At 54.5% G+C, this 21723-nt stretch overlaps 1 protein-coding gene across 7 annotated transcripts in view; it reads right to left on the reverse strand.

The window, feature by feature from the left end:
• Window positions 1-3722: 3722 nt before the first annotated feature.
• The window catches only part of Obscn (obscurin, cytoskeletal calmodulin and titin-interacting RhoGEF), a 139489-nt gene continuing 121488 nt past the window's right edge, over window positions 3723-21723 (reverse strand). For 3 of the 7 annotated variants that reach the window (XM_040748724.1, XM_040748723.1, XM_040748720.1), the window contains 26 exons: window positions 16959-17156; window positions 16117-16213; window positions 15650-15774; window positions 15028-15140; window positions 14590-14758; window positions 14376-14454; window positions 14068-14268; window positions 13369-13429; window positions 12887-12964; window positions 12454-12626; window positions 12234-12260; window positions 11191-11343; window positions 11049-11094; window positions 10610-10687; window positions 8381-10361; window positions 7676-7756; window positions 7395-7505; window positions 7121-7288; window positions 6440-6562; window positions 6122-6292; window positions 5464-5548; window positions 5051-5290; window positions 4636-4859; window positions 4453-4528; window positions 4128-4277; window positions 3723-3974 (listed from right to left, as the gene is read on the reverse strand). In XM_040748724.1, the coding sequence (XP_040604658.1) occupies window positions 3797-3974; window positions 4128-4277; window positions 4453-4528; window positions 4636-4859; window positions 5051-5290; window positions 5464-5548; window positions 6122-6292; window positions 6440-6562; window positions 7121-7288; window positions 7395-7505; window positions 7676-7756; window positions 8381-10361; window positions 10610-10687; window positions 11049-11094; window positions 11191-11343; window positions 12234-12260; window positions 12454-12626; window positions 12887-12964; window positions 13369-13429; window positions 14068-14268; window positions 14376-14454; window positions 14590-14758; window positions 15028-15140; window positions 15650-15774; window positions 16117-16213; window positions 16959-17156 (5186 nt within the window). In that variant the 3' untranslated portion in view covers window positions 3723-3796. The remainder of the gene's footprint in view (window positions 3975-4127; window positions 4278-4452; window positions 4529-4635; window positions 4860-5050; window positions 5291-5463; window positions 5549-6121; window positions 6293-6439; window positions 6563-7120; window positions 7289-7394; window positions 7506-7675; window positions 7757-8380; window positions 10362-10609; window positions 10688-11048; window positions 11095-11190; window positions 11344-12233; window positions 12261-12453; window positions 12627-12886; window positions 12965-13368; window positions 13430-14067; window positions 14269-14375; window positions 14455-14589; window positions 14759-15027; window positions 15141-15649; window positions 15775-16116; window positions 16214-16958; window positions 17157-21723) is intronic. The other 4 variants (XM_040748722.1, XM_040748721.1, XM_040748719.1 and 1 more) reach the window with 4 other exon arrangements.

The following is a 21723-nucleotide window of genomic DNA, read 5'->3' on the forward strand; positions in this document are numbered from 1 at the left end:
GGCTCTCAGGTCACCAGACCTAAGGCAGACAGCTCTTCCTTACACAGGCTGGAGGTTCCGAGTGTTCTTTATTCCACACGTGTGGTGAGTGTGTTTGGCACCAAAGGACTTAGTCCCCTGGGGTTAGTGGGCACTTTCTCATATAGCTCATCATTGACTTGCTCCTGTCCTGTAACCAGCTCTGTTTTGAGGAGGATGCCCCGTGACACTTCCACGTATTTGTTCCAGGCAGGGGAAGTCTAGCAGGTGAATGCAACACCTGTGTCACCTGTCTGTGACGTATAGACAACGTGCTGCATTTGTAATGTCTGGGGCAAGGAGGCCCTGGCAAACAGATGGGCAGCCATGTGGTAGAGACCAACATGTGCTCATAGTCCTAGCCATGGCTTTGGAGAAGAGCTGGACACAGGTTCTGAGGAAGGATGAAGTCCATGACCAAAGCCAGACACTGGGTTCTATAAGTCTAGCGCTATGCTACTGGCTAAATAGGAGGAGCCCTATCCAGGGAGTGCACTGAACTCCCATGGTGGAGTAGACCCCACACCAGTCACATGAGTGAGACTGAAGGACAGAGATCAATGTGGTGGCTGAGCCCTATCCCAGCAGGGGGGTGAACTCTGAAATGAGAAGTTGCTGAAGAACCAGATGTTGATTGAGAAAGATCTCATAAAAGCCAGAGCGAACTAAGTAAAAATCATGCAGGTTCTCATTAAAAGTTTAGCCTAAAATTAAAGCCTTAGAATTAAAAGGGAGAGAGAGAGAGAGAGAGAGAGAGAGAGAGAGAGAGAGAGAGAGAGAGAGAGAGAAAGAAAAAGCCAGGCAGTGGTGGCACACGCCTTTAATCCCAGCACTCAGGAGGCAAAGGCAGGCGGATCTCTGTGAGTTCAAGACCACCCTGGTTTCCAGGACAGGCTCCAAAGCTACAGAGAAAGCCTGTCTCAGAAAACAAGAAAGAAGAGGAAGGAGGAGGAAGAAAGAACAACTCTGGTCTTCTGCAAGGACAACTCTTCACCACTAAGCCATCTCTCCAGCTCATTTGTTTCCTTGGCAGTCTGATGAAAGCAAAATAGAACTTCAGTGTGGCTGCCGTTTTGTTTGAGGCAAAGCTTCATTATGTGGATCAGGTGGGCCTTGAACACACAGATATATGTGCCTATGCGCCTAGAATGCTGAGATTAAATCGCAAGAACCACCACACCTACCTCCTCAAAGTACTCTCATAGCTAAGGATAGTAACTATTATCATGTGTTTATTAGCTATTTGTACTTCTGTTGACAGTTTGTTTAATTCATATTCCCATTTATTGATTAGATAATATGTTGTTTTAGTTCTTCATATATTCTGGATATTAACCCTCTGTCAGATGACTAGCTGGCAAAGATGTTTTTCTATCGGTAAGCGCTTTTCACTCTGACTTTTGCTGGGCAGAGGCTATTTGATTTTATGCTGTCCGTTTGTCTCCCAGAGGGTTCCTATCCTGCTATGTACCCAGAGGCAGGAAGAATCCAGCAGGAAAATGAGCTCTGAAGAGAAGTGCTTGGTGTTTCTGGAATGCTTGGGGCTAACTGTTCAGAGGTCTCAGATATACTTGGGGCAGGTGGTCTTGAAGTTAAGGTTCCCACAGAAATTTCGCATCTGTTGTTTTATCTCGTTCTCCCACCCTCTGGTTTTCATAATTGGCCTGAGGACATCTCATGTTTTCTTTTATCAGTGCCATCCACTAGGATGTGACACGGTCAGGGGGCCCTCACCAAAGGCAGGGTAATGGGGGGCACAGACTTGCATTTTCAGCTCCCAAACCAGAGGGTAAATGATCCGCTCACACATTCAGCAGCCTCTGGTGCTGTATTACTGTAGCAACTGAGGACAAACCAGAGTGCGTCTGTGCATAGCCCTGGTGGAATCACAGGACAGTGAGGAGGCAGAGGCAGTGAGAGACTGAAGAGGTGGGGGTCAGTTCCAGTTTTGAGATCAAGGCACCATAGGTGCAAAAAGACCTAAGGACAGTGTCCAGTAAACAAGAGTTGGTTCCAGCTTGGGTGCTCTCAAAAAGCAGAGACAGTGCTGGCCAGTGCCCCAGAGTCTCTCCGAGCAGCAACCACGGGCACCCAGCCTTCAGCGAGCATGGGTGCGGCTTGCTCCCTGGACATCTGCATTCACAGTGCTCTAGTCAGTCGGTCATCTGCATTAGCAAGGTTCTACTCAGTCTCTGACCAAGTGGGAAGATCAGCAGGAACCAGTGACCAGGAACACTCCAGGTTTTCATCAGTCTCCATTTGCAATTGCTGGCTCATGATCACTATTTCTGTCCATGGTAGAAGGGGCCCAGCTCTAACTCAAAGGGCTGTCCCCTATGTTGGATTCTGCAAGGAGGTTTATTCTAAGAGAGTGCCTTTCTTGCCTGCTTCTAAGATGTCCCTGCCTGAGCATGTGCAGCCCTGATGTGGACTGTCCATCAGACATCCAAGTGTTGCAGGCTTGCTTTTCAGGGTGGTGCTACTGGAAGTTAGGATCTTAGTCAAGGCCCTGTGGGGAAGTCCCTGGGACCAGGCCTTGAGGGAGCTGGTAAAATCGCTTTTTGGATCCTGGCCAAATGGAATGGTTTTGCCTGCTCTGAGAAAAGGTAGTGATGGTTTCCTAACCACAGACTCTGGTGAGACCCTGAGCAATGGGACTATTTCATCAGGACATCCATATGTAAAAGTGGGATCCAGGGCCACAAACAGTATAGGGTTAGGCAATGTTAAAGGATGACCTGGTTTTCACCATGGGTATGAACCAGGGATCCCAAGACCAGGTTAAAGACCCCAGGGATTCATGGCCAGCAGTAACTCACACACACACACACACACACACACACACACACACACACACACACACACACACACACACACACAGAGACTTGACAGATTTGTTTATAAGTGAATAAGTGAATGTTATGACTGCATGCATGTACACCTTTATGCCAGAAGAGGGCATCAAATCCTACTAGAGATGGTTGTGAGCCACCATGTGGCTGCTGGGAATTGAACTCAGGGCCTCTAGAGGAGCAGCCAGTGCTCTTAACTGCTGAGCTATCTCTCCAACTCCAGCAGTACCTCTTGATTGGTCTCTTGGCCAAGAACTAACACAATCAGGGCACAGCTGCACACTAGGGCAGGGGCGAGGCCAGTGGGTTTCTGCGTAAAGGTTAATAGAAACACGTGACCAGGCATGGGGTATGAGACCACCACTGCACTGCTTCAGGCTTCGGAAGTCACAGGTTCTCGGGGATCTACTTCAGTTGTTACCAGTCTGACAGCAATGGTGTTCTAAAGAAACACCCGTCTCTCAAATTTGTCAATAGATCCCAAAGGAATGGGAGTTATTGTCCCCCCCCCTCCACCCCTACCCCAGGAAAAGGCACTATCCAGAGAGGGAACTTGTTTCAGAAAGAGATTTCAAACAGTTGTAACACCCTATCAGAGCATTTTACGTGATGAAATTGAAGCCCAGGTGACCATGGTGGATAAGACCACATCTTGGTCGTCACTGCTAAGATGTAAATATCCTTGGCCCTCTAAACTTTAATCTTACTTCAGACGCTGAAGATGGACTTGAAGGGTTTGCTGTATCTCTTTGTCCCTCTTCCCATGGGAAGGGTGGCTGGGGCACAAGTTGTGATCCCTAAGTTCCCAAACACTATGAATGAAGATTCCCAAACACCAGGAAGGTGACTCAATGAAACAGAAAACTCTTTTATTGGTGCAGGTGTCCTCATATGGCAAGTGACGTCTTGCCCTGCAGAGCAGGACCTCAGCGTACCTGGGCCAGGTTGTGCTTCTTGTAGAGTAGCGCCCTCCGTTTCTCGCGCTCGCGCACGAAGGCGCGCAAACGCGCAGTGGGGAATGTCACAGGCGTGGGCCGGGAGCCTGCGGGGCCCTCCTCTGTCAACCACCCGCACTGCAAGCAGGTGGTGGCGCATGGGCGGCCCCTGGAGCAGAAAGTGGATCATCGGAGTCTGAGGGTTAGGATGGGTGGGACTGGGGGTATAAGGCAGATGAGCGGAGAGGGAAGGGTTGCACGGTGGGTGGGGCCAGCGAGGGGGGTGGAGGGGGCAGAGCGGGGCACAGATTGGGCTCCTTACCAGGGTCGAGCACACAGTGAGCTCTGCAGGAAGGCTACGGCACCCCCAGACAATCCTGCATAGCAGCGACTCAACCGAATGAGTCCCTTGCGCAAGCCTTTCTGCAGGTCGCGAGTCCCCTCGCTGCTGACTGGATACTCGCCACTTAGCCTGGGTGGGTGAGAGGCCCAGGGGATGCTCAATTACCCTTGGATGGGTAGGAGATGTAAGTAAGGCCATCAAGCTCACCATAATGGATGGTAGAGTGTATTTGTGGGGATGTACAGGACTCTGTGTTTGGGACTTGTCCCACCCACAGCTTCCCCCAGACACCTGAGGGACTCACATAATGAAAGCAGTTACACCAATAGCCCAGATGTCTGTCTGCGGAACAGCTCCTTGACCTTCCAGGAGTTCCGGAGCTGCAGAGAAGCACGGGTGGACACGGGTGGTTGGGCACAAGTATGAGGCTGCGGTGAGAGGCTGGTGGGTGTCAGTGGAGCTGGGAGATCAGGGGTCACGTACGCACCCATTGTCTCCAGGTAGTCTTTGAAGTTCTCAGGGGGTGGGACCTTCTCTTGGCTGAGGATCTGAGCGTTGCCCAGGTCCACAACCTTAAGCAGGTTGTACTCAGTGACCATCATGTTCTCAGACCTCAGGTCCAGGTGCAGGATGTGTTGGGCATGCAGGTACTGGGTGGCGCTCAGCATCTGCCACAGGTAGTCCTTCACATCCGACTCTGAGTAGGAGTCCCTAGGGACACAGATGGCTCAGGACAGGCTCCAGGCAGGTGGGGCGTCCTGTCAGAGCTAGGCGCACATGGCAAGCCAAAAGCCAGGTTCTGCTGAGTCCTAGCTTGATGTGGTCACAGTTTTCACAGTCCCTCCCAGAGACATCTGCTTGCCTGCTTGTCTGTCACCCAGGCAATCCATGCTACCCCTCACCTCTCTGACAGACAGGGTAGCAGCTCAGGGCCAGAGCACAGCTCCAGGATGAGCACCAGGTGCCGGGGACTGAGGTAGGCGGCATGGAGCTGGGCCAGATGTGGGTGGTGCAGTCTCTTGAGTGCCTCATATTCTCTTAGCACGGCTGTCTTGTCCTCAGGCTGGTAGGGGACAATCTTAGCAGCCAGGGCCCGCCCACTTGCTTTCTCTCTACACTGCCGTACCACACTGAAGCGGCCCCTGCATAAAGGAAGCATGGGGGGTTTGTGGGGGACCAAGCTCAGTGAGCGGATAAGGTAAGGGGCCAGTGACAGGCACCCTGGGCAGCTGCACTGGGGTGCGGGACAGGAAAAGCCCGCAGGAGGAGCTGAGGGACAGTCCCACCCTCCCACCCTCCACAGACACCCCTGCACCTCCGGATCTGCATCTGGAAGGCGAAGGTCTTTGTGCTGGGGAGAACCTGGGCTGGCCTCCCCCGGCTGCTCTCCTCCTCAGAGGCTGTGGGATGTGAGATAGGTGACCTAGTCAGGGAGGACATCGAACAGCCCTGTGCCTCCCATCATCTCTCACAGCCCCTTTCCAAGCACTACAGAGTGGCGCTTCTTTAAGTTCCCATGCACTTTGACCCGTGTGTGTGTGTGTGTGTGTGTGTGTGTGTGTGTGTGTGTGTGTGTGTTGGAGAAGAAACTCAGACAAGGGAGGATCATAGCAGAATCTGCCATCTTGACTGATTGTGTATGTGATAATGGTAGGGGACATTCCAGGATGGAATTGGATAGCAATCCAATGACATCTGCAATTCTGGAGTCTACACCCACCATTTCTAACCAACCACAGCGCATTTCCATCAGATGCAAACAGCATCCAGTGAAGTAAAAACCAACCATGATCTATTCCCAAGGTGACACGAGGAGGGTTTTGGTGAGTGAAGGAGACAGGAAGATGATGGGGTCCCCAGGGAGTAAAGGCCCTGAATGCTGAATGCAGGCAAGTAGATCATCCATGGGCAAGAGGGTGTCTATGCCTGATCTGATGGCCACCCTTATCTGCCCCATCTACCTCAAAGCTCACCCAGGTGGTTGGGCCCTCCCAGGAGGATTTGTTCTGAAGGGCTGCTGTAGGGGCCCATTCCTGCTTTGCTGACACATGCTGTCCGGAAGGAATACATGCCACCCCGGGACAGTTTGCTGGTGAGGTAGCAGCAGTCAGAGATGTCAGAGGCCAGGGTGGTCCAGCTGCCTCCTGACCACACAGGAGAGAGGGAGAAGCATTTGTAGATAATCAAGGGAACCCCTTGCCCAAGATAACCCAAAGACACAGGGCAGACACATCCACCATACCTCTCCATGTTAAACCTGCATAGAGGCCTAAGCCTCGGGAGTCCCGTACCTTCTATACAGCACTGCACAATGTAGGTCACGGGGCCACAGGATTCCACAGGCTTCCAGACCAGCAGCACCGCATCTGTGTATACTTCCCCCACCTCTGGGCGTGGGGAGGATGAGGGACGCTCTGCAAGGGCAACCCTGTGATCAGCATGGATACCCGACCACACCCATCTCACCCTCAACAGCTGCCAGGCTGACCCTATACTGGTTCTGGAGAGGGGTTTCAAGGTACGATGAGTAGAGCCTGCTGGGAATCCGGGGATGTCTGTCTGGCTATCTGTCAAGACCCCTTTCAGCTGGCATCTCACTGGGGTATACTCAAGACCCTAAGGAGTGGTCCTGGTTAGCGCCTCAACTCTGCTGAGTGCCCTGGTCAGCAGGCCACCCAGTGGTGGACTGGTACCACAGGCAGGCCAATAGTCCCTTTCTTCACTGCCCCACAAACACCCTTGGAAGCTGCATGAACCAATACAGAAAGCAGTACAGGAAGCTGAGGTGCTGCTATCAGGAGAGGAAGTTCTGCTTGGCACTAGATGTGACGTCAGCAGCTTTATCCGCCTCTGACTTTTCTCGAGTTCCATGGACCCTTGCATGGTCCTGCTCACTAATCAAGATAAGACCGTGTGGAACTCCCAGCCCAGCCTCTGTGGCCTGGCAGAGGCTTCCGGTGTGGCCAACACACCTGCTTTCCGAAGGACACCTGTAGTGGCTGCTGTCCCCAGTGGATTGCTCACACAGCAGGTGTATGTGCCCAGGTCCTCCTCTCTCACCACCAGGATGGTCAACAGCTGGAAGTTCTTCAGGGTAGAAGAGATGAGGAGGTGGCCGCTGCTCTCCAGAAGGTCTCCATCTATGACAAGACAAAGACGGTCTTGGGTTTCCCCAGGACAGCTGGGGGCTGTGGTTGCTACTCGGCAGCACCAATCCAGCACCCAGAGTCTGGGACAGCTCCTTACCTTTGCTCCAGGTAGCCTGGGCAGTTGGCTGGGCCAACACCTGGCAGGCCAGTGTCACTGACTGGCCCAGGACCACAGTCTCATCTGAGAGCTCCCTTAGGAAGGACGGCGCTGACAGGGGGCATAAGATGAGTTTTGAGAGGAGACTTCCTGACCAGAGAGCCCAGGCTAGACCCTGCTCAGCTCTACCCTCAGCTTCAACAGAAGAAGCCTTCCAAAACTGATTAGACCTCTATACCAGAGCCCCGCCCTGGACCCCCACTGTTGTGGTCCCTGCTTACCTTGGTCCCTGCCCTTCAGGCCTGACAGCCTGAAAGAAGCTAGGCCTGCCTTCTTCCTGGGGGGCTCCTCCTTCTCAGGACCTGTAGGGGAAAGAGGGCCCTGGAGTTCAGGGGAAGGACAGCAGCAGCTTCCTCACCCTAGGAAATCTGCCAGGGGAAGGAACAGGATCTTAGGGAGCATGCAGAAAACCAGAACCAAGCTTGCTGAGCCACCCCTAACCTCCCTCAGCAACAGGCTGTCAGGACACAGGCCTGAGCACAGGACATAGATGCCTGAGGGGTGGCTGGGAGCTGAGCCTAGGGATTAGGAAAGTCAGAGGCCATGGGGGCTCAGAAGATGAAGGGGAACGGGGTCACTGAGGACCATGTCAGAGGGTCTGAGTTTGGAGCAGCTACTGGGCCAGAGATCTGGTGAACTGACCCATGGATCTCTCTCCCCAAAGGTATGACCCTGCTGCTGGCTCCAGACCCCTGCAGCTGTTATGTGTCAGGGATGGTCTCAGACGCCCAATAAAGAGGGGTGTCAGGGCTGCAGAGGAGAGCCTACGATGTGAGCCAAGATCTGTGGGGTCAGACCAGATGGTGTGGGTAGCATAGTCCAGGGAGAGGAGGCCAGTGGGACTTGAGAGGGCACAAGAGGACGAGGTAGCCCCATGGGTGCAGAACAAGGGGCACGTGGACATGCCAGATGTTGGGGGAGGTCACCTTCTGGCTTGCCCTTCAGGATCCTGGAGATATGAGCCATGGAAGCCTTCACCCTCTGGCGCAGCCCAAGCTCCACAGGCTCCTCCCCTGACAGGCACCTTCCGGAGAATGGGAAGAGGCCACGGGAGGGGGACCACTTGCGCTTCCTGCCAGTAGCAGCCTCTCCCAGCAGTGTGTCCAGGTCCCCTGGCTCCTCCGACTCCTCTGTAATTTCCAAGCCAGCACGCAGGCCCAGCTTTCCCGGCCAGGGCCACACAGTCTCCTCCAGGAACTCTGCCAGCCCTTGCCCGGCCTCAGTTTCAAAGTCAGGTGACTCTGGCGACTCTACAGGTTTGGGGACCCTCCTGAAGATCATGAACTCAAAGGGGAGATATTTGATGTCGTATAGGTCAGAGAGGTTGAGGTAGGCAGGATCTACCTCAGAAATGTCCAAGGAGATTGTGTCAGCTGCTTCTGCGTCACCAGACAGATCCCGGATCTGTACCAGGGAAACCTGCTCGGCTTCCTTCCACGGGGATAAGCTCGGAGAGGTCCGTAGGGGAGCCCCACTGGCCTCAGCAGTGGGCCCTGAGCTGTCTAGAGGTTGAGAGCTCTCAGTCCCAGGTTCATCCTGTTCTTCTGAGGACTGGGACACAGCCCAGGCCATCCTGGCCCAAAGAGGACCCTGCCCTAGCATGCCCCCTGCATCCCCGCCAAAGGCGAAGGTACCATAGCCTGCAACCCCTGCATAGCCCCCACGGGATTCCAGAGAGAACTTCCGGGTGGTGGCCTGCTCCTGAGGGCGCAGCAGAGGAGGTGTGAGGTCAAATGTGTCTCCGGCTTCAGACAAGCCTTCAGTATCCGGGGAGGCACCTACTTGGGAGGCTGGCCCGAGGGAACTGGAGGGACCGGGGCAGGGCCTTCCATGTAGAGCGCTATCCTGAGGCTCCTTCTTAGAACCAGGAAGGGGGCTTGCTTGGGTAGGGAATGGGGCTGCCTGAGGCTGTCCCGAGAGGAAGGGGCTACAGGGTGAGGAGGGGTCCTTCTTCAGTGACTGGGGGGGTAAAGAGCCAAGCGATGATGGGGAGCCACAGCCCTCCTGGGAGCCAGGACCAAGGTCAGAGTGACAGGAAGGGGATACTTTCTCTCTACAGCTGTCCTGGGATGATCCCTCATGCTTAGCAGGCCTCGAGTCACCACTCGTAGATGAACAGGGGGCAGACTCCTCTAAGAACCCCTTTGAGTGCCCCATATCTTTGGCAGTGGTTTCATGAGTCACCTCTGGGGAGGATGGGAATAGGTACTGTCCCTTGCATTCCTCAGGAGAGGGGCCAGTGGTGTCTGGTGGGTTGTGGTCCAGGGAGCGGCTTCGGCCTGGGACCTCCCGGGCACTGGAGCTAGGTAGTCTCAGGGCAGTCTCAAAGGACAGTGTCTTGGACATCAGAGCGGCCTGCTCCTCCCTAGCAGCTTCCTCCTCCAACACACTGTGCTCCATCAGTGGTTCTCGAAGACCTGGTAGGGCCCTTGCAATGTACCCGCCCTTTAGCAGGTGCCGCCTCCGAGCTGGGTGCCTCTTGGCACCCGAGGGTCTGCTCCCGCGCTCTGAACCCTCACCAGCTTGCTGGTAGAACAAGCTGCTGATGACACTGTGCCGGGGCACACAACCTGGACTTGCTGGAGGCCCAGCATCCTGGGGGGATGCTGGCAGGGCTGCACCAGCAGTGGGCACGCTGACCTCTGTCTCTTCTGGGAGACTGGCTGAAGGCCGCAGAAAGCCCCGAGGATGCAACAGCGGGGAGTGAGTCACAGGGGAAGGTGGCAGTGACTTAGCCCTGGCAAATGGGGCAAGCTCATTGTCCGAGGAAGATGATGAGCTAGAGGACGCACTGGCTTCCCCTCGTAGGTGCCGGGCCACTCCTAGGGAGGGACTGTCTGGAGGGCCCTGGAGCAGCTCAGGGATGGAGCGCATCACCAGGATAGACTTGTAGCTCATCAAGGAGCGCTGGAAGTGAGAACAGAGGGGAATCCATTGGGCATGGCTAGTCATGGCAGAGGGTGCTCCCAGGGGGCCCAGGAAGGTTCCCCAGGATATCTGGGTCTTTGCACCTGGTGCTCTAACTGGTGCACTCAAGGGGACCTAGAAGCATGGAACAGGGCAGTTTATCCCATGTGCTCCTGGCCGGCCTAAGTGGGACACTTAGATTCCCTTCCCTGCCCTCAGTACCTCTTCCCTGGGAAACAGGGACTCACCTGCCAGCGACTTCGAGCAAGAAGGAACTTGAGCTGCTTGGTGTTGATGAAGTGAGCCTCCTCAGCAGGCATGGATTTCTGTAATGGGAGAGGAGGGTGGTGATGGCAAGAGACCCTGGTGCCAGGGTTGGGTGCTATGGGGATGCAGGCCCAAAGGGCAGAGGCAGCAGACTGGCCCCCCACTGCAGGGGCTCCTCCTCTCAGACACTCTGAAGGCAGGTCCCTTAGCCAGATGCCCATGCAGGCAGAAGGAACCCTTTGTTGCCAACTGCCTAGCAATTCTTTGTTGAGGGCTCCAGGACCCCCTGGCCAATATGAAGGGACTGATGTCCTCAGAACTGGGGACAGCAGGCCAGAACAATCCGTACTGATGAGACGTCTTGGCCATTGTTTCCCTCTCTGAAGAGCAGTGAGTTTAGCCCAAGCTGGGCCTACTTACCAGGAACCAGGGGTGGGCAAGGCACTGGGAAGTACTAGGCCGGGCCCTGGGGTAAGAAGAAAAGCAAGTGGGCCCCTCAGTCCAGTGGATCTATGACAGGGTGACTGGAGCTCGGGCAGGTGAAAGACAGGCATCCACTCACCTGGGGGTCTTCTGCAGTGTGGCCTTGATAAAGTCCTTGGCATCCTCACTCAGATGGGCAGCCATGGGACTGCTCCAAGATACCCGGCCCTCCAAAACATTCAGCAGTGTGGCACGGTCACTCTCTCCAGCAAAGGGGGATGAGCAGGTTAGGCTGAAAGCAGGGCAGTGGGGAGGCTGACTCTCAGAGAAGATTCCTGACTAGATGTGTGCTACACTCATCTAGACCTGAGGACTCTAACAAAGGTCTCAGGCTGCACCACAGCGATCCAGGATTAGCTTGGAACAGGGATCCAGGCAAAGTCTGGAGTGGCAATCGGGGCTCAGACTAGGATGTACATCCAGGCTCAGGCAGAGAAAGGGATAAAGGAAGAATCAGCCCACAAAAGTATTCAGCCTTAACCTGAGGTTGGGGGTCAGGACTTGTCCTATAGAAGACACCGAGGCCCTGCTTGAAGAGAGGATATGAGATAAGCCTGAAGTGGTATCTTGGCTCTAACCTGAGTAGACATAAATGCTCATCTGTGGTCATTTGCTCTTATCCTGACATGGGGACTAAACAATACAAGATACCAGCTTGGAATATGGATATAGCCTTAATGGGAGGTAGGGATTTGGGTTCAAGCTGATACAGGTATCAAGGTCAGTTTGAGATGACACCTAGCCTTAATCTGAGGCAGAGCGTCAGGTTCAGAATGGGATGGGATTTGAGGTTGGCTTAGGGCAGGAACCAGCATTTGCCAAGGTAGAAATAGGGTTCAGCCTGCAGAGGAGGTCCCAACTCAGGATATACCACTAGCACCTTCAGGGCAGCAATGGCCACCGTGACTGCCCCTGGCCAAGCCCTCAGACCTGCAGGGAAGTGGCTAAGCTCTGCCTCGTGACAAGTGGGTGTTAGTGAGACGTGTTAAAGAAAGCATTTTATCAAGGTTGGCCCACAGCCTGGTCTCAAAATAGCTGCCTGCCATGTCTCGGGCTGATCTAGGGAGTGACCAGCAGTGTATGTGGCCTACATGGAGGGGTGACAGGACAGAGTCTGCTTACCTGAGGTAGGAGATGACGCCCATGGCCCTGCAAGAATGAAAGTATCACATACTGTGAGTCAAACCAGGCCTGGTCCACAGGCAAGGGCTGTGCATGTGAGGGTTGGAGAAGTCTGGGGCTGGAAGAGGAAGCAGGGGCTCAGAGGACTCTCAGCTGCCAGGCAGACAGACAGAGGATGGGGCTCCAGAACCACAGCCCTCCTGGTGGTCCATCCACTCACCAGATGTCTGAGCCCTCGCTCACAGGACTCTGCTCAATGATCTCTGGAGACACAAACTCGGGCGAGCCGTACTTGCTGTACTGTGGCTCTGAAGGGGTGATTTTTTGGGCAAAGCCAAAGTCACAGATCTTAATGTCTTCCCGAGCTGGGTGCACCATCAGGATATTGGGGGGCTGTCAGGAAGAGTTGGGAAGCTGCTGGGGGTTACATGTCATGAGAGAGGTGACTCCTAGCTTTCCCAGGGAGCACTGAAGAGTCCTGGGGGCTAGTAAGGGGCAGTGGGTCCCTGGGTCAGACTGGACATCACATCTACTTCTTAAGATCCAAACTCTACCTGAGGGCTTGGAAGTCCTCTATGCTTAGTGGAATTCAAGCACACACAGGCTCCCGTCTGTCCCCACCCTGAGTTCTGGAGGTACCATGGGGTCAGTACCTTTATGTCCAGGTGGAGGACACTGTGGCTGTGCAAATAGTGCAGGCCTTCCACTAGCTGCTGGATATAGACCTTGACCTGTGGTAAAATAAACCTGGTTCAGTTGGGGACCAGTCCCCAGGAGGCTGACTCAGGTACCTAGAGCCTCCTCCTCTATTCCATTCCAGCTTGTTCCCATAGTCAAACTTCTTCCTCTTAATTCAGGCCCCACAGGACACGTGACTGGCAAGGTCTTCAGGAATCTGTGAACCCCAGGGCTGGGGGCATCCCCAAAGGTGGGCTGAGCCTGAATGAGCAGAAATCAGCACCCTGGTCAAATCAGGGAGAAGCAGGCATCACTGGCACACCTGGACAGTTATGGTCAGGAGGGGTAGAAGAGGGCTGGATATGCCTGGGTACCCTGGAAGCTACAAGGGGCTTAGGTCAAGAGACTGTGTCTGGGGACTGAGGCCCTACTCAGGCAAAGAGAGAATAAAAATTACCTCAGCTTCAGTCACTACACCCTTCTTGAAGAGGCGATCCAGCAGCTCCTCAGATGAGCACCTGGGCTTGGTCAAGGAAAAGCTGTACCTGGTGGGAACCCACCTGACTCCTGGGCACCTGTGCTCACAGAGAGGTGTCCAGGACCTGAGGCCCTTGTAATGCAGATCTGGGGTGCTGGCACTCAGGTGAAGGAGGGTGGAATGGAGACCCCTAGGGTCCTAGGCGGCTACCCTGAGAGAGCCTGGGGACAGGCTGTTGGGCAATAGCATATTGGAACTGCAGCACTTTCATCTCTGCACAGAGTTCACACCAAGCATCCCTTTCCCAGCATCCTAAGGCGCAGCCATGCAGGGTAGAAGACCCTCAAACAAGGCCCCATGCATGTGACAGAGACCTAGAGGACCTGGGGTGGGAAACATCTCCAATATCCAAGAGGTCATCTGTGAGAGGGACCCCAGACCATCCTTGCTGAGAATCACCACTACTGTGGTGGCCCTCTACCCAAATCACACCACTGTGAATTGTAGAATCAGAAACTGTTGACACACAGTCACAGCACCAGGAGTAGGAATGCTGGGATTCAGGGCTAGTAGTTGTCACTATAACACTCAGGTCCATGGGCCCCACACTCGGTAACTCCAACTTTAGCCTGGGACCTAACGTCTCTTAAATTCTCCCAGGATCCAGACGCAGGATACAGTTCCAAGATAAGGATGAGCGTCTTCCGGGTCTCAAATTGGTCCAGGAGTCCAGTTACCAGCGGGTGGCTGAGTGTAGCCAGGATGTCTCGTTCCTGGTATGCCTGGGCTCGAGTTTTGCTTCGCAGGGGGATGAACTTGGCAGCACAGAACATTTTATTTCCTTTGTGCTGAACTCTTTTCACAAAACTGAACACACCCCTGGGGGTGAAGAAGGAGAGAGGGAACTATGGTAGGTGCCATGCTGAGGGTGGAGGTGGAGTCCTTGGGGAGGACTGAAGACCACAGGGAAGATGAGGAAGCCGTACCTCCCGATCTCTTCTTGGACTTCATAGAAGGAATGCAGTTTTCTCCGATATACTTGATTTTCTGAGTCTGGTTTGTCCCCTACAGTCAAAGCACAGGATATGTATAGTAGGCAGCTATGACAGCCTTGACCCCACTGCTCTCCCATGCAATGACAGGGACTGCACCTTCCTCCCCGTACCCTGGCCAGGACCTGGGAGGAGCCAGCCAACTCACCCCCATGGACCAGCAGCTCTGCCTTGCAGAGCACTTGTCCACCTGCATTATGGGCAAGGCATGTGTAGACTCCAGCATCACGTAAAGCCACGTCAGTCAACACCAAGGAATATGTAGTGCCATCCTGTCGCTGGCTCAGCCTGTCACTGTTCATCAGCTGGGTGCTGTCCTGGACACACAAGAGGCAGGCTGGGCTACCACCAGCTTATCCTGGGAGACACTTGCACCTGGACCATGTCCAGCCCCAAGTGCAGGTCAGAAGTGGGGTGGGAAGGTACAGGATAGGGCTGCAGGGTGAGGCCATGGAATGGGGACTTGCAGATTGCATAGTGGGGTGCATGAGCCCCACACTCCCACATGGTCTCATGTATACCTGCACCCATGCCTTCTAGCTCCTAAAACCTGTCTCCTCCCCCTGCTGCCCGGACCTGCTCCTACCTTGTACCAGGTCACTGTGGGTGGTGGGTTGCCTTCAATGACAGCATCAAACTGTGCCATGCCACCTACTTGTACTTGTACATCCTCAATAGTGACCTGCATGGATGGGGCTCCTGGGAGAGATGGGAAGAGAACCTGTGTGTAGGTATCCTCAGTCTTCATAGGCCTAAGTGCACAGTCTACCACCTGTATCTGTGGTCAGTGAAGCCTTGATTTATGTCCGTTGGGCCAAAAAGCCCACCTCCTTCCCTGGTGACAGTGACCCAACCTCACTGCCTAGGCATCTGGTAGTTGCAAAGTGCTTTCTTCACTCCAGCCTCTGTTTCCCGGCTTTAGTTAATTCAGCTGGCCAAGCAATCACATGGACAGTCAAGCCAAAGCATGAAGAATGCTAGAAGGCTCTGTCAAGTATAGAAACCACAGGTACCACATTTGCTGCTATTGGGTTCTTCCCAGAGGAAAGGGATGGAGACAACTATTTCTGTGCCCTCCAAAGGGGACACCAAAAGAAGAGGCGGGGAACGTGGGCTGAGGCATAGCATGTGACTTAATGAGGCCCTCATAAAAATGCCCCTAGCACCCGGCATGGGCACACCCCCATGTGGTTGGCCCGCTTCCATACTTGCAACGTTTGTGTCAGGAGCTTGGTACACATAGGTCCTCTGTGTGGTTTCCACGATGACTTGGCTGTGCACATCCAAGAGCAGCTGCCCCGGGCCTGTACCCGGCCAGGCTGTTCCCTCCACCCTAGAGTCAAGGCAAGGGTGGTCTCCACTCAGTGAGGCACCCTGACTCTGTACCTCTCAGGTGGCTGAACCTTAGGATGAGATGGTGACCCTAATGTCCCTATTTGTGGGGTTAGATGTATGAACAGGCTTCTACCCAAGACCTTATGCTCTAGGGCGGATCCCTCTTCCCTCCCTACCCACCCGCTTGGCCTGGTGCCTGTAAGAAGCGTGTTGGGGAGCATCAAGTCCACCCTGCTAGCTCTTGAAGGCCATGAAGACAGGCAGGTGGACCCGGCACTGCCAACCCGGGATGCCCCTCAGAGGGCAGCTCCTCACACGGCCCATCTGCTCAGGAGCTTACCGAATAGGTACAGTCCGTCCCTGGGACCCAGAAGCCTCCGTCTCCTGCTCCAGGCCTTTGTGTGTGTCAGGCTGTGAGACCTCTGGGGGCTCAGCTGCTGGAAGATAGGAAGCCTGGTGAGTTGAATCTAGGCGGGGCCAGAAGGACATTCTTTAACAAGCGTGGGTCCCCCATAAGGCCAGTAGGGGGTGGATTGCAAAGTCAAGAGCAGTTCCAGGGCCAGAACCAGGCCCCCACAACCTAGAAATGTATGCTGGCTGTCAGGGTCCTCCAGTTTCCCACCGGGGTAGAAGCCTGATATCCTAGCCCACCAACCAGGCTGGCACTGGGATGCAGTTCTGCCCTCCAGGCCGAGGTTACAGTGACACGAGAGCAGGACACAGGTGGCAGTGTGGGGCCCCCCGAGGATGCTCTGCTCATCAACAAGGTAAGACACACCACACTGACTAGTGAGAAGAGAAGAGCTTGGGACAAACTGAGTGGACAGATGGCACATCTGGGGAAACCAAGACTCCAGGTAGGAGTGGGTACCTCTGGGTCCTGGTACATATATAGGTGAACTGGGTGGATCCAGTTCACAGATAGGAAACGTGAAGTCAAGTTAAGGTTTGGCTTTGTACATGATAGCACATGAGGCCATCAAGATGCTAAGGTGCCCCAGGGCTCTGAAAGTTTATAACCATGGAGTAGGCATTCAAGGGTCATATGAGGCCATCAAGATGCTAAGGTGCCCCAGGGCTCTCAAAGTTTATAACCATGGAGTGGGCATTCAAGGGTCACATGGCCAAGGATGGGGTGGCGAGAGGAGAAGTCTTCAGAGTCAGCTCCCTGCTGGACCTCACCAGGTACACCCGGGGCTGTTGTGCCTGGGATCTGAGGAGCAGCCTCTTTGAGTGCAGGTGGCTCACTTTGTCTCGCGTGGGAGGAATCCCCTGGGGAGGGGCTCAGGGCTTCTGAGCTTAGCAGTCTCCAAAGGACAGAAGTGGCTTCTTGGTCAGTTTCGTCCTGGGTGGGGTGGACAGAGGCCTCCATGGAGGTGTCTGTGGGCAGGAGGATGGGAACACAAGGTAAGTCTGGCCTGGGGATTGAAATCCCGGGCACAGGCTCTGAGTGCCACCCCAGTTCTCGGAGACTGCCTTCTCCCGCCTGTCCTGCTGTCTGCTGGATGGGGAGGCCCAGGAGGATAAGGCGCAGTGAGGAGCTCTGAGTCCAGGGACAGGGCCACTGTGGCCTCCTCCAGAGCCATGTGCACCGGGGCCACCCTCCTGGAAGCTAAGGGGAAAGTCCATCTCCTCCAGAGCCATGTGTACCCCATGTGGCCCCCACCCTCCAGGAAGTTAAGGGGGAAGTCCATCTCCAGAAAGCCCCCACCCTCAGTGTGCCTGCAGTCCCACGCCTTCCACCCAGGCCTGGCTCCCCTCAAGGCTAGCTCTAGACTCTGAACCTCAGACAGACCGGCACACATCAAGGGCTAAGGGAATACCTGGATCTCACCCCCCAGGGCACTCAGGCCTCACCCCATGTGGCTGGCAGTTTCTGTACCTCCCCCACCTAAGTTGTCCAAGCTCAGCCCAGGCCCATGTCCTTACCCAGTGCCTAGTCAGCAACCCCACTACTCCTCTTGTCCTCTCCTGGGTGTGGCTAATGTTCTCTCCCCTGTACCTTTCAGACCTGCTTATCCACGTGGGGTCCCACACACATGCCCCAGGACTGCTGACCACTCCTTTGCCAGCAAGTTCCCTGCCCAGAATCTTCTCCCCATCCAGATCCCCCTCAGTGCTTGCTAATGAGGCATATCCGACACCCCCAGACCCAGGCTAGATAGGCACACAGACCGTCTTTCCAACACCTAGATGCCAGCAGCACCCTTAGAACAGGCCTTGGACTAGAGGTCTTTTGGCCTTCACAGACAAGTGGGAGGTTCGTAGGTCCATCTCTGAAGACAATGGAATTCACCCCTATATGCTGAGAGTTTAGGACACACGGATCTCCCAATCTCAGTCATGACTCCCCATTTGTCCTACAATGACCGTAATGATCCATGGCTTAGGGAGGCCTGCTCAGATTCCAACAGGCCGAAAGTGACCATGATGGCTGTCCTGGTCACACTGTAAGTTTCAAGGGCCAGCCCCCATAGACTGTTGAGTAAAGATTCATTCCCGAGCCTACTCTACCCATGGACCACAAGGCAAACTGGGACCTGCATGCCCTTCATCAGGGTACACAGATAGCCAACCACCCTAGGCATCCCATATGACCTGAGATGTGACCTTGAAAAAAATGAGAGTAGGTCTAACAGGTGGCTGCAAGAGGAGGGGACCCTAAACTTCTAGGTGAACAAGCATGAAGAAGCAGAGAGGAGGGTCTTGGACTTGTTTTATTCTTATCAGGGCAATGGCCTGGGATTTCCCCCACCCTACAGCCCGTGTCCACCACAGAAGTGACCCTGAAGCCCCACAGAGCTGATAGCAAGTCAACACATGCCTTGGGTGCAGCCCTAGGGAAGACCCTTGATGGGGATATGTCTCAGGACAAACACCCAAGTCAATATTTTGTTTTCAAAGCCCCACAGAAGGCCTGAGGGGTTCAGTCCAAAGCTGGGGTCTCTCAACTGCTCCTGGCCAGAGCTCTTCTGAAGGGACACCAGCATATTCCAACACTGCAGGTACTTCCCCATCTTCCGGGCAGAGCAAGTCCAGTGAGGTAGGAAGGACCAGGCAGGAAAGCAAGGACGACTCCATCCCAGGCTGGAGAAGATGGGAGTGGGAGGTCCCCGAGGTAAGCTGTGGGTTCCAGGGTAGATGCTGGAACCTGGCAGGGCCCAAGGCTCTGGGCCACTCGCCTTACCTTGTTGTCCCCACGTTGTGACCCCAGGGTGTGGCATCAACCCTGGGAGGCGTCTGGGACCTCTCCTCCATCTGGGTTAATGTGCAGAGTGACCGTCTCTCCTACGGCCCCAAAGCTGACTGTCTGGGTAGAGACCTCTGTCTTGAAGCTATTCTGGCCTCTATCTACAGAACTCTGGACATGGGCATGGAAGGAGCTTGTCCAAGGGGTGGCACTCACTGGCCCTGTCCAGGCCTCATGCAAGAGGAAGGAGACACCCTCGGGGCTGTGGACCTGGGGCCCTGACCTGAAGAAGCTAGGCATGGAACTGGGGCCTGGAGGACGCCCCACATTGAGCAGGACAGGTTGCCCCACAGTGGGCTCTCTGATCTCCCTCTGGAGCACAGAGACTTCACAGGGAGGTTCATCAGGGGTGCTGGAGGTAGGGCTCCCACAGCCAAAGGTCTCTCCTTCCTGGGGCACGTAATCTTCCAGGTCAGCCAATGTTAGCACCCGGCCATTGTGTGTGAGGATTTTGGGGTCACGGCCCTGAAGGCTGCCCATGTCCTGGGGCTCTTCTACTATGGAGATATTCTCTTCTCTGTCACTGTCTCCTTCCTCCTTTGCAATGTTCTCACCCTCCTTGGAGGCTCTGACTTCCTTTGGCTCAGGGCTAGCAGATGCCCAGTTCACATTGCCCATTGAGTCCACATGGAAGACGAGGGGTTCCCCAACATGGACTATAGCGGGACTGCAGGTCCGGGCTTCCTGGAACACACTCTTGTTGTTGGAGTTGTTGGCATTTGGGTCCCTATCCGTGGTCCCACTAGGCAGTGTGAAGAGAATCTCCTCTCGACTGCTGGGCATCTCTCGGACAGGAGATGCACCTCGTGACCCTGTCTTCTTCACCCGGACTTCAATGGTTTCTTCAACCTCTAACCACTTGGGCTTGGGCTGCGAGGCTGGAGCGAGGGCTTCAGCTTCCGTCACATATAATGTGGGCACTGGGGCCTTCCTGCTTGCTTCTACCTCCAGCCTCCGGGATGGGCTGGTCCCTGATGGGTACAGCATCTCAGGAGCCAACAGCCCAGGTGTCAGTGGACTGGCAGAGCGGCGGGAGGGTGAACGGGAGGGAGACTTGCTGGGGGACTGTCGTCGGCCACGGGGACTCTTCACCACTGTGGTGATGGTCTCTTCTCTGGTAGGGGAAGAGGGCCCAAGAAGAGATGGGCACAGAGACCCACAGCCTCGCTCAGCACAGTGCCATCAGCATATGTCAGAGCCCAAGTTAGCGCGTGTGTGGGTGAGCAAAGGATAAGACAGCACAAGCTCCTACACATGCATTTGAGCCCACAACCCTAGCTAAGAAAACCAAAGGAACAAAGCACAAAGTCCCAGTGGTCAACCCCAGACTTTGTATGTGATCTTAAACAAGAGTCCTAGGTACCTCCTAACACCATGTGAGCTGTGTTTTGCAAATGTCCCCTGTGTTGGTCACCCCTTGCTTCCATCCCCTAAGCAGGCTTTGTGCTTTGTCCCCTAGGGATAGTACCTGGCCAGCTCTCAGTGCCCGAAGCCCCTCAGTCAATGGGGATTGGTGGCTAGCTGATGCCCCAGCCACACACACAATAGCAAGCTCAGGGTGCCACTGGCTCTGACCTGCAGCCAGGGTTCCTGGTTTCTGTGTTTTAAGGGAACAATGAGGCCAAGGAGGACACCTGAATTGGCTCCTTAGCTCTGGACTTCTCTGGATTGCCACAGGCCTTGTGACTTCTCATATGCACTGTACCCTATTTGAGTGCTACCTTCCAAAATGGGAGAGGGTGACAGGAGAAGGAGGGAGAATGTGGGCACCAGGGTGTGTAGAAGGCATTCTCTAGGACTTTCCAAGCTTTTGAGTCTGGGCTCAATTGCTTCTTGCTCCCAGAAGAGGTATGGATAGAAAAACGGAAAGGCTGAGAACTTTCCCATTATTATGTCACAAGTACTGGTTAACTGGGTTCTCCTCTGGCACCAGGACCATGATCTGGATGCCTCAAAGTGTCTGAGAATACTGCTTCCCACATGGCAGCTATGGACAACATCTGTGCCAAACTCCAGCATGGGGTCTTCCCAAGACTGGGGTGGTGAGCACAGCCTGGGCGGCACCATGGGAGCAGCTCATCTTAGAAGGAGAACAGTAATGAAGGGCAATAAGGGATAGCCCAGATTTCACCCAAGGTCTGCAGACAGAATTCTCCAGCAACCATCCCATGGCACATTAAGAGACCTCCCTTTCCTGGGCTTCCCTGTCTCCTGTACCCCTCTCATCTCCTAGTGGAAGGCCTCCTAGATTCACCAGGTCCCACATTCAGTGGTGTCACCATGCTCTGCCCTCCTGAATCCATACAAAGGATTTTGTTTGAGCTTTGAAAGCACTGGAGTATAAAGGAAGGGCAAGCTGGCAAAAGTGGCTCTCATGGCTTCCTTACTTTCCAGAGCCTCTGTTTCCCCAAATGTAAGGGCTGAGCTTGGAGACACAAATGCCCCAGGGCTATGACACCTACCATTGTAGTATTATTTAGGTTAGATCCAATGAATAAATACTGGATCACATCTAAGATTTGGCTGTCTGTTGCACTAAACATATTTAAATACTGTGTTGGACAGGGCAGGTTATAGAATGGGAATCTGTTGCTGCAGGAAGACCTGTCACCAACATTCCCTAAACTCTGGGAGGCTAAAGGGCAGGAGTCTGTATTTAGCCCATTGAGGGAAGTGGCTTTTATTTCCAGTTTTCCC

This window comes from Mesocricetus auratus, unplaced genomic scaffold, assembly GCF_017639785.1.
Source record: "Mesocricetus auratus isolate SY011 unplaced genomic scaffold, BCM_Maur_2.0 Super-Scaffold_100007, whole genome shotgun sequence".
NCBI lineage: Eukaryota > Metazoa > Chordata > Mammalia > Rodentia > Cricetidae > Mesocricetus > Mesocricetus auratus.